We start from the raw sequence: 12,138 nt of genomic DNA on the forward strand, positions 1-12,138 counted from the left end.
GATGGTGAAGGACAGGGAAGCTTGGCATGCTGCAGTCCATGGGGTCATGAACAGTCAGACATGACTGAATGAGTGAATAACAATCTTTGGGCTAGAAGCAGAAAGTGACTAAAACCCAATATTTTAATACTGGGTATGCAGTATTGTAACAATATTCATGCTATAAAAGAGTTACAACACTCCAGCAAAACCACAGGCTAGACATCTAGGAGAAAAATACCTACTCAGATATTATGTCAACATAACGAGAGAATAAAGATTTGCCTCCTTATATTGTCAAAGGAATATAGAATCCACCCTATGAAAGACTTTTTTCACTGAAATTACATGAGTAAATTGAATACCAGCTATATATATATATATATATATATATATATATATATTCATATATATCCTTTGTGTTTGCTGATTTGGGGCTGGGTAGAGAAAAAGCCTGAAAGACAATTCAGCCTTCAGATTGCATTGTGTTAGAAAAAAAGGATACAATATAAGGTGCAAAAAGGGCAGCAACACAAGATAGCATGTAAACAAGTACAGAAAACAACTAATACATTGGGCTAATACATTGGGTGTCTTCCAGGAGACGAACTTTCTCTTTTGATTTTGAACTTTGCATAAATCATCTTCCTCTCCAATACAATCTGATTCCCTTTCAGAAAATTTTCCATCACTGTTCGGCCTCACTCAGACTGGGAGTGGTGGTGGTGGCAGCCAGCTTCCTTACAATGTTTCTAGCTTTATCGGGCATGTAGCAAAAGTGGGTTCTGGCCAGTGTCCAGTGGGTATGTGGAACACAGATCGCTAACTGGGTGCTGCAGAGTCTAGAATGAGTGCTTACTGGGTTCCTCTACTGTGCTGTGGGTGGCCACGCCAGAGGGCTTTGAGAAAGCTGTCAGGGCAAAAACAGCATAAAGTTGACACACTCTGTGGATGCCAACAGTCGTCAGAAAGCAGAAAGGCAATGGGGATAAAAATGCTCAGTGGTGGGCATACAGCCAGATGGACTGCAGTTTCTGAGGTAGGTGTGGTAGCGGGAGGAAAACTCAAGATGTTTCTGGTCCATTTTCCTCACCCCTAGGACACTAGGGCAGAGATGAGATCCCAGAACTAAAGCCTGACTTCCGAAGGGCCTAAAAGGTTAAGCTGTAGAGATTTGAGAATGAAAACTCTGCTTTTCAAAGGAATTACCAGAATGTTACGAAGAAAGTGAAAGCGAAAATCACTCAGTCTTATCCGACTCTTTGCGACCCCATGGACTATACAGTCCATTGAATTCTCCAGGCCAGCGTACTGGAGTGGGTAGCCTTTCCCTTCTCCAGGGCATCTTCCCAACTCAGGGATTGAACCCAGGTCTCCCACATTGCAAGTGGATTCTTTACCAGCTGAGCCACCAGGGAAGCCCAGGAATACTGGAGTGGGTAGCCTCTCCTTTCTCCAGCAGATGTTCCCGACTCAGGAATTGAACCGGGGTCTCCTGCATTGCAGGCAGATTCTTTACCAACTGAGCTATCAGGGAAGCTCTGTTATGGAGAAGGAAATGACAACCCATTCCAGGATTCTTGCCTGGAAAATCCCATGGACAGAAGAGCCTGTGGGCTACAGCCCAAAGGGTCATAAAGAGTTGGACACAAATGGGAGTCTAAGCACGCACACCGTAATGTTAAGAGCATATCTTGACTGAGGCCACAAAAAAGAAATAAAACAGGATAAATAAAGGAATGCAATTTTAAGTCTGACTTCTACTAATCCAAGTAAATAAGGTCACATCTAAATAATGAAAATTATTTACATAACACCTTTGTAAAGACTGAATAAATATTAGCTATCACAGGACACTTGACCATACACTTAAGATAGATGGGTTGTCATTCACATCCTTACTAAAATGCAAAAGCTGTTTCATGCATAACAAAGCTATCAAATAGTAGACATGAAATATAATCCTGCAACCATAATTTAAAAGGGCAGGACAAGCATTTCACTTTACAATTTTACCTTACTGATTCAATAGTCAAAGATCAAAAAACGAGGATGGAAGTTAAATCTGGGTTATCCACTCTTATGTGCACTAGGGAACAACAGGTCACTTAATGAATAATCTCTTGGGCATACTTAGTCACTTCATCCTGGGTGGTAAGTGTGTCTAGAAGGGAGGTGCCCCAGGATCCGACTTCTGCCCTGGGCATCACCCCAGCCCCAGCACAGGGGTACTGTCCCCTCTCTACCTGGGTGGAGCATACTGACCTCCCTACTCCCAGCACCTGCTTTCCTTGGAATCCAGAGCATCAACCACTGGACCCCTGACCTCCCCAGAGTAGCCTCAAGCAATGATTGATGAGAGCTGTTATGTACTGTCTCAACTCCATCACTCCTACGCTGGGAAAATTCTGAAGTACAACTTCTATACTGGCTCCCATATAATGTAACTGGCTTAATGATACTCCCTTTCCTGTCTGGTTATTTCTGGGGAGGAGCCAGGGTGATGAGCTCTCCAACCCCAAAGATTATTAGCAGCCTGAAGCTGTTAAAGGAAGAAATCTCAAAAAGATAATCATGGGGAAGGAAGGGTGGGGTGTGGGTGAGCAGCACATGTTAGCTGGGAGAAGCCACCTGGAGATACTTAAGGCACCACTGGGAGGGACCCTCTTATGGGGAGAGGTTGGGAATAAGAGCAAATTGAAGTAACCCTGCCTTGCTTCTCCTCTGGTCGTAAAGCTACATCCTGATTCTTCTGCCTTTAAACCCACTGCTGGCTTCTCTGCCCTCAGTTATGGAACCTGTCCCATGTCTGCATCCTCCTCCACCAGCTTCTCATCCCTTCTCTCCCTCAGGTCTTGGTCCACTGGCCATCAGCCCTGGAGCCTCTCCCAGGGATCACACTACTAAACCTGGTCCTGTGGGCAGCCACTCAGCCCTCTTGGATCCCTGGTGCCATGTAATGCTTCCTGTAGTCGCTTAGCAATCAATCCCTTTTCTACAACTGCCAAGGAGTCTTTGTAGCCAAAGCTCTATCTATTTTGAATTCTGTGAAAGTTAACAATCTGCGTAAAAAGTTACAATCTGCTAAAAAAAAATAGCACTCCATCTTGACCTTCATCCTCAGTCCCCTGCCACTGCAATTATTTGTTTATTACCAGATCCTTCTTTCTGCTTAAACATCTTCTTCACAGTCTGGCAGGCTGAGCCATCCCCAAGGCACACACCACAGCGGTCTTCCGTGGCGTTGGAGTCAATCTCATAATCGCAGCCGACCATCTGCAGGGAAGAGAGGTTAAGGATGAGGGACACGGGCAGGAGATGCCACACCTGCCCTGAACCTCTGGCTCTTCTTCCCCCTTTACTCTGGACGAGATCAGGGCTGAAGGCCGGTACATGTGTTTTACACTTGTGTTACATGCAAAAATGTACACATTAGTCATTGTTCCTATATCAGGTATTGACTATGGAGTTGGTGGCCAAGATAAATTCTTGGTGTCCAAGAAACAACTGGAAAGGGCCCTAAAACACTAACTCCTGTGGATTAGAACACAGAAATACTGAACACTGACTTGTACACGGCAGGTGGTGGTGGTGGTTTAGTAGCTCTGAGTCATGTCCGACTCCTGCAAGCCCAAGGATTGTAACCTACCAGGCTCCTCTGTCCATGGGATTCTCTAGGCAGGAATACTGGAGTGGGTTGCCATTTCCTTCTCCAGTACATGGCAGGGCTGTTCATCGCAGCACTGTTTATAATAGCCAGGACATGGAAGCAACCTAGATGCCCATCAGCAGACGAATGGATGAGGAAGCTGTGGTACATATACACCATGGAATATTACTCAGCCATTAAAAATAATTCATTTGAATCAGTTCTAATGAGATGGGTGAAACTGGAGCCCATTATACAGAATGAAGTAAGCCAGAAAGATAAAGAACATTACAGCATACTAACACATATATGGAATCTAGAAAGATGGTAACAATAACCCTATATGCAAAACAGAAAAAGAGACACAGATGTGCAGAACAGACTTTTGGACTCTGTGGGAGAAGGTGAGGGTGGGATGTTTTGAGAGATCAGCATCGAAACATGTATGTTATCGAGGGTGAAACAGATCACCAGCCCAGGATGGATGCATGAGACAAGTGCTTGGGCCTGGTGCACTGGGAAGACCCAGAGGGATGGGGTAGAGAGGGAGGTGGGAGGTGGGCTTGGGATGGGGAATACATGTAAATCCATGGCTGATTCATGTCAATGTTGGCAGAAACCACGACAATATTGTAAAGTAATTAGCCTCCAACTAATAAAAATAAATGGAAAAAAAAGAATAAAGAATAGAAATGGAGTATATAAAGAAACATTTCCTTTTCCTGGTGGCGACCAGAGCAATACTCAAAGCATTCACTGATGATAAAGGAAATACTGCTCAGAGAGAAATAAGGTATACATTGAATGGGTCTGCAGTTTCCCCTGAGTGAGAAGCAGAATTAAAAACAGTTTCAAAAACAAAACCGTGAAAAACATCTTAGAATCAAGAGTCATTGGAGCAGCAAACCTCTTTCAGATGTGCAAACCTCACGCCCTCTCCTCTCTAATGAGATTCCCAGGGATGATGCAATGGCTATAGTCATTGTCACCTATAGTCGGTCGTTCACTCCCTTTACTTTCCTGGTTTCATGCTGAGACCACTCCAGTCCCACACAGGATGAGATCTCAGACGTGCAGACCCACCTCAGACTCTTGGGAGCCTCCTATGATCCCAGCCCCTGCCACACGTCACACTCATCGTATCCCAGCCATCCTGACCTTCCGGAGCTCCACAGGAGAAACGGGTTGTGTCTCCCTTGAGCCAGGACTAATCCTGCTCATGTGCCTGGACCCGATCCTTTCTCAGTGTTCTGTCCATCGGTCCTTCTCAGCCATCACCCTTCCTCCTCCACTGGTTCCTTCTCCTCTGCTTACTGCCAGGAGCCAACACACGAGACCCTACCCATGACAAGGTCATGAGGGAGAAAACCTGACAGGCAAGGCGGATCAGGTTTTCAGGGGTTTCGAAAAGCCCAGCTCATGAGATCCCACCCATGACAAGGTCACGAGGAGAAAGCCTGACAGGCAAGGCAGATCAGGTTTTCAGGGATTCTGAAAAGCTGCCCCTGGTGCTCACCTTAAAGATGATATCTATCGTTCTGATGCCTGCCTCAATAGACTACTCCCTAATTTCTGTGACACAGGCAGAAGGCCTTCCCCGATCTCTTCCCAAATAAGAATCAACTTAGAACTTTAATCAATAAGTTTCCCAGGTGGTGGTATTTTATGAGATTATCCAGGGTGAAAGGAGTGTTTTAATTTAAACTCCTTTGCTGGTAGTTTGTTAGCCAAATGCATTTATGCCCTTGGTACTAATATGCATGACTGCTCATAATATCCTAATCATAAAACAGCATAAAGAACATGATCATATAAAGGCCCTAATAGACATAGAGCCTTTTTAGGGGGTGAAGGAGTCCTATTAGAAAACATAAGAAAAATTATTCTAAAAGTGGTTATTGGGTTAACATTTGCTTGCTGTTTTTACTCTTAATGTGCTAAGGTTGTGTTATGGAAACCATTGTTAATATTGTTAAAGATCTAGAAAAATAAGAGCTTAGCCCTAGTGTGGTAACAATGAGATGGTTGTTAATTGTCAGCCAGGAGTGCTAGGTAAAAGCTGCCTCACCAAAGTCGCAGAGTCAATGTGGGATAAACTTCTTAGATAAACTCAACTGATAACTTCTGCAGAAGGATTAATTTTTATGTTAACAAGGTATTACTTCTGCTCTGTACTGTTGCCCTATGAGACTGCTACCTTTCAGTTAAGGTCACCATAGAAACAGAAAATAGGTTTACATTCACCTGACTCGCCTAAAATGTTAATAGGCCCCAAGGCCAGAAGATAATGTAGAAGACCCTCATAAACAAAGAAGTATGCAGAAAACACCGTGGTTTCGTGAAGAACAAGCTGATGTAATGTTAAACTATCTTCCCCTTAGAAATGTAATAATTTAGGGTATAAAAGCTACGGTAAAAAAATAAAGCATTGCCAGATGCTGCCAGACTCAGCTGCACCCCCTGTCTAGTCACTCTCTCTCTCTCTCTTTCTCTCTCTCTTTCTCTCGCCCTCCCTTGCAGACTTGGCCCTATCAAGGCTGGTCTCATGTGTCCTCTCTCTTTCATCCTGAGGGTACCCCCTGGATCCTGCCGAGGCTAGACCCTGGAAGCTTACCAGTACAGCCACGTCTTTCCCATCCAATTCCCATACTGGAAAAGGAGAGTAATTAAACTTGGGGTGTTTGGCGGCATCAGATACCAAGAATGGTAACATTTGGAGGGAAAGTCATGAAACACGTGAGTGTCCGCTGAAGTCCTTCGCTGCTGGCTCTTTTCTATGGCTTATATTACTTAACCACACTTCAATGATAGAAAGAGGGAAAACCACACCTTATTCTCTTAGTGGGATTTTTCTTTTCTGTTTGGGAAGAAGAATTGTGCCCAAGTAGTTTTTTTCTCTCTCTCAAATATAAGTTCCTTTCTTATTTTAAAGCCACCTTGAATCGACTGAAAGGAATAACCATTTAGGTCTTAAGATACACTCTCCCTCCACTAGCTAAATAGAGAATGAATGCCCACAGATAGAAAATAGCACCATTCCTCAGCTTAACCATCTCTGACTTTCTTTATGTTTGAAGACTGTACCACTTGACCCAATTGGGAAAAACAAAATGCTAAGAGATTTAAAAAACTAAATTATGCTAATCACGATGGAAAGGAAAGAAACAGTCTGGATATGTGCCTTCAGTGGCCATAGGTAAAATGCCAGCCCTTCACAATGATGTATTTACGTCAAGCTTGGTCATCCTCTAATAAGCTAAACTTTACACATCCTATTCCCAGTGACTTCATTTCTTCACTGATTTGGAACAAGCCAGGGAAACATACTTTGCAACATGATAAAGTGTTGTTAAAAATTTCTACCAAGAGGGGATGGATAAAAAATGTGAAGAGGGACTTCCCTGGTGGTCCAGTGATTAAGACTCCGAGTTTCCACTGTAGGGGCCATGGGTTAAATCCTTGGTTGGGGAACTAAGACCCTGCAAGCAGCATGGAGTGCCAAAAATAGTGGAAAAACATGAAGAGAAAGGAAAGAAGTTCAGAAAAACAAACACCTCGAGTGCATCTTTCTCCTCCACCAATATCTGCCTGCATCCCTCGGGGGGCAGGGGTGGGGAAGGAAACACCCCCGTCAGATGCTGACCCAGTGCTCGTGGAGACCTCACCCTCTGCTCCTCCAGCAGCTGCGCACAGCGCAGTCAACACTGAACTGAGCACAGAACCGGAGGCTTGGAAGGCGGAAGCCCGTCCTCCTGACTACACAGAACCAGTGAGGCTCTCAGGGGAAAACGAACAGACGTGCCTCTCTTCCGTGCCCTGTGATCTGGCAACAGGGCTACGATAGATAACACTGTCTTTCTGCCTTCAGCAGATCAGAGAGGACTTTGCTGATGCTACCAAAGTAACAACGACTCCAGGAAGGCTCTCCTCCCTGTGACTCTTAGGAGGGCAGACAGCCACCCCACAAGTTGCGTTTCTTTACAAAAGGAAATCACTCTAATTTCCTATCATTATTTCTTTAAAAGAAAAAAGACAAACAGCTTTCTTGGCGATGCGGCTGATATATAAAATACTATACATATTTAATTTTATAATTTGATGAGTCTGGACTCATACGAACACCTGTGAAACCATCGCCACAATCAAGGCAATAGACATATCCATCAGCTCCAAAAGTTTCCTTGTGTCCCTTTTGTGTGTGTGTGTGTGGTAAGAACACTTAACATGAGATCTACCCATTTCACAATTTTTAAGAGAACAATACAGTGTTGTTAACCACAGGCAATGCGTTGTACAGCAAAGCTCGAGCCACACTCGTCTTGCGTAAGTGAAACTTTATATTGTTGAGCAGCAACTCTTCTTTGTTCCCTCAGCAACCACTGTTCTCTTTTCTGCCTCAGTGAGTTTGGCTATTTTAGGCTCTCCTATATGTGGAATCCTGTAGCATTTGTCCTTTTGTGATTGACCTGTTTCACTTAGCATAATTGTTCCTAGGTGCATTCATATTGCCAAAATGACAGAATTCACTTCTTTTTTAAAGTTGAACAATATTCTATGATATGCATATACCACATTTTCTTTATCCATTCATTTATTGATGAACATCTGGGTTGTTTCCATCCATATCTTGACTAGTGTGAATAATGTCACTATGAGCTTGGGAGTACAAATGTCATTTCAATATCCTCATTTTATTCCTTTGGATATATACCTGGAATTGGAATTGCTAGGTCTGCGTGCTGTGATTCATGGGGTCGCAAAGAGTTGGACACGATTGAGTGACTGAACTGAACTGAATGGTAAAAATTAAATTTTAATCAAAAATTAAATATTTAAATTTAATTAGTCAAACATATATTTAAGTATTTCAATTTAATCAAAATAAAATATTTAAATTTAATTAAAATGAAATATTATAATTTAATTAAAACCAAATATTTTAATTTAGTTAAAACTAAATTATTTTTAATTTTTTGAGGAACTTCCATACAGTTTTCCATAGTGGCTGCATCACTGTACATTCCCACCAACAGTGCACAGGATTCCAATTTCTCCACATCCACACCAATACTCACTATCTTATGTGTGTTGGTAACAGGCATCCTAAATGTTGTGAGGTGATATCTTATGAGTTTCACTTGTATTTCTCTATGTTTAATGATGTTGAGCACCTTTTCATGTATCTGTTGGCCATTTGCATATCTTCTTTGGAGAAATGTCTATTCAAGTCTTTTGTTGATTTTTAAATCAGGTTATTTATTTTTCTGCCATTGAATTGTAGGAGTTTCTCATATGTTTTAGATATTAACTTCTTATTGTATATATAGTATGCAAATTTTTCTCCCATACACTAGGTTACCTCTTTACTCTGATGGTTATTTCCTTCCCTGTGCAGAAGTGTATCACCAATTCCTGACCCTGTCATCTGAACTGAAGAGTATTCTATCTTGAGTATTACATAGAGAAATCAGGTCCCAGTCTTTTACTGGGGCTTTTACCCCTATGTAAGTGAATAAGTGGAGAAGGCAATGACACCCCACTCCAGTACTCTTGCCTGGAAAAATCCCATGGACGTAGGAGCCTGGTAGGCTGCAGTCCACGAGGTCACTAAGAGTCGGGCACGACTGAGCGACTTCACTTTCACTTTTCACTTTCATGCATTGGAGAAGGAAATGGCAACCCACTCCAGTTTTCTTGCCTGGAGAATCCCAGGGATAGGGGAGCCTGGTGGGCTGCCGTCTATGGGGTCACACGGAGTCGGACATGACTGAAGCGACTTAGGAGCAGCAGCAAGTGAATAAGTAATGTATTTTCTTACCTGATTCTCATTTTTTCATAATGAGTTAACACTGTTTTACTTAGGAAATTCTCATATAACTGAGGACTGAAATACCAACTGGTGCCTTGACCTAGTCCACTGAAAATGTCATTATTTCTTTCTGCAGTCCCTTGGCAAAGGCAGAGACTGGAAGAATGCCTAGTGCCAAGATGAGATTCATTCCCAGCCAATGGAACTTTAGTGTGACGATAGGGCCAGTTATGCTTAACTGAGAACAGGTAAATGACATTATCCTTTAACAAATGGGACAGCAGCAATAATGCTTTCCTCACCATAACATTGAGGGCCAGGAGCCTGGATCTGGTCTTCTGGAGAGGTATTTGGCCCAGAGAAATTGACACCTGGGTGTTCAGCCAATCACTGAGTTGGCCAAAATGCCCATGAAAGAGAACAAAGAGGAGTAGAGAGATTGTGAGAGCAATGAGAAAGGAAGCTGGCTTAGGACAGGTAGGAAGACTGTCAGGTAAGGCTGGGGACTCAGCTGGGGCTAAAGACATTGATTTATAAGGGCACAAATTCACCAAGTTCAATTATTAAGAAGTGTACAGTAGGCTTATTACAAGAGCAAAAATCATTATGGTGGGTTGATCAGAATCAGGATCCTGGAGTGAGAGGCTGATGGACGGCTAAGAGAAGACTAGGGGATGGTTGATGTGATAGTTCAAGGCATCAAGGCTGTTCGGGAAGGAAATTAAGCCAAAGCTGTACTGACTGGGAGAAAAGGGAAGAGCAAAGAACAGAAAGTCAGAGAGCTGGTTACCGAGAGAAAGGGTGAGCGAGCTAGAAGGCTGGTATCCTGTCTTAGGACAGCAGGTAAGACTGCAGCGCTGGGACGCTGGGAAGAAGGGTGGGAATATCTGTTCATACATTTAAAAGGTTCTTGCATGTCATATCTGTGATTCAAAATAGATGACATCCTGAAAAGTCATTGTTTAAATTTGTATCCGTGATAAATAAGCTTAGAAGTTCAGAGAATAGAAAGGCCAGAGATAAACCCATGCATTTATGGTCATTTAATGTGACAAAGGAGGCAAGTATATGCAATGGGAAAAAGACTCTTCAATAAGTGGTGCTGAGAAAACTGGACAGATACATGTAAAAGAGTGAAATTAGAACATTCTCTAATATCATATACAAAAATAAACTCAATATGGATTAAAGACCTAATTTAAGACCGGATACTCAAAAACTCCGAGAGGAAAACACAGGCAGAACACTCTTTGACATAAATCACAGCAATATTATTTTGGATCCTTCTCCTAGAGTAATGGAAACAAGAGCAAAAATAAACAAATGGGACCATATTAAACTTAAAAGCTTTTGCACAGCAAAGGAAACCATAAAGAAAATGAAAAGACAACCTATGGAATGGGAGAAAATATTAGTAAATGAGGCAACTGACAAGGGATTAATTTTCAAAATAAGCAAACAGCTTATACAGCTCAACAGCAAAATAAATAAATAGACAGAAGAGCTAAACTGACATTTCTCAAAGAAGATAAACAGATAAGTACATGAAAATACACTCAATGTCACTAATTAGCCAGATGCAAATCAAAACTACAATGAGGCATCACCTTACACTGGTCAAAATGGCCATCACCGAAAAGTCTACAAATAATAAACCCTGGAGTGGGTGTGGAGAAAAGGTAACCATCCTACATCATTGGTGGGAATGTAAACAGGTGCAGCCACCTTGGAGAATACTATAGAGGTTCCTTAAAAAGCTAAAAACAGAGTTGCCAAATGATCCAATAATCCTATTCTTGGGCATATATCCAGAGAAACTCTAACTCAAAAAGACACATGCACCCCAGTATTTACAGCAACACTATTTATAGTAGTTAATGTGTGGAAGCAACCTATAGTAGATAAGAATCTGAAAAAGCATATATATATATATATATATATATATATGTTCCCTGGTAACTCAGCTGGTAAAGAATCCTCCCACAATACAGGAGATCCCAGTTTGATTCCTGGGTCCAGAAGATCCCCTGGAGAAGGCATAGGCTACTGACTCCAGTATTCATGGGCTTCCTTGGTGGCTCAGATAGTATCTACCTGCAATGAGGGAGGCCTGGGTTCAATCCCCGGGGTGGGAAGATCCCCTGGAGGAGGGCATGGCAACCCACTCCAGTATTCTTGCCTGGAGAATCCCCATGAACAGAGGAACCTGACAGGTTACAGCCCATGGGGTCGCAAAGAGTTGGACATGACTGAACAACTATGCATAGCACAGCACAGCATACTGAATTACTTTGCTGAATACTTGAAACACTGTAAATCAACTATACTTCAATAAAAAGTAAATTACATAAAAAGAAAGAAAAATACCAAGTTACCTAGGGAGAGATATTAGCCCAGCCCTGTACTTCATATAAGATTCAACAGCAGAAGAGAGAAGAGCAATGTTTACAAAATTTAGGGGGAAAGGCTGTGTGATGCCCCAAATTTTGTACCCAGTCAAATGTCCTTCAAGAATAAAAGCAAAATTATAAAATTTTATTTTATAAAATAAAATTTATACGTATTTTTAAATGAGAAAGAACTCTGAGGACGCTGTATCCATTAACGCTTTCAAAAAATCTAGCAGAAGATGGGTGTAAATCCTCCCCAAAGAACAGCATCAAAACATGTATATTATCAAGGGTGAAACAGATCACCAGCC

At 42.2% G+C, this 12,138-nt stretch overlaps 1 protein-coding gene across 1 annotated transcript in view; it reads right to left on the bottom strand.

Annotated features, from left to right (window-relative positions):
- ADAMTS12 (ADAM metallopeptidase with thrombospondin type 1 motif 12) overlaps positions 1 to 12,138 on the bottom strand; it is a 378,176-nt gene that overhangs the window by 113,580 nt on the left and 252,458 nt on the right. Inside the window, exon 14 of the mRNA XM_070476558.1 lies at positions 3,135 to 3,255. Coding sequence (XP_070332659.1) covers positions 3,135 to 3,255 — 121 coding nt within the window. The remainder of the gene's footprint in view (positions 1 to 3,134; positions 3,256 to 12,138) is intronic.

Source organism: Odocoileus virginianus, chromosome 14 (assembly GCF_023699985.2).
Source record: "Odocoileus virginianus isolate 20LAN1187 ecotype Illinois chromosome 14, Ovbor_1.2, whole genome shotgun sequence".
In the NCBI taxonomy this organism is placed as follows: Eukaryota; Metazoa; Chordata; class Mammalia; order Artiodactyla; family Cervidae; genus Odocoileus; species Odocoileus virginianus.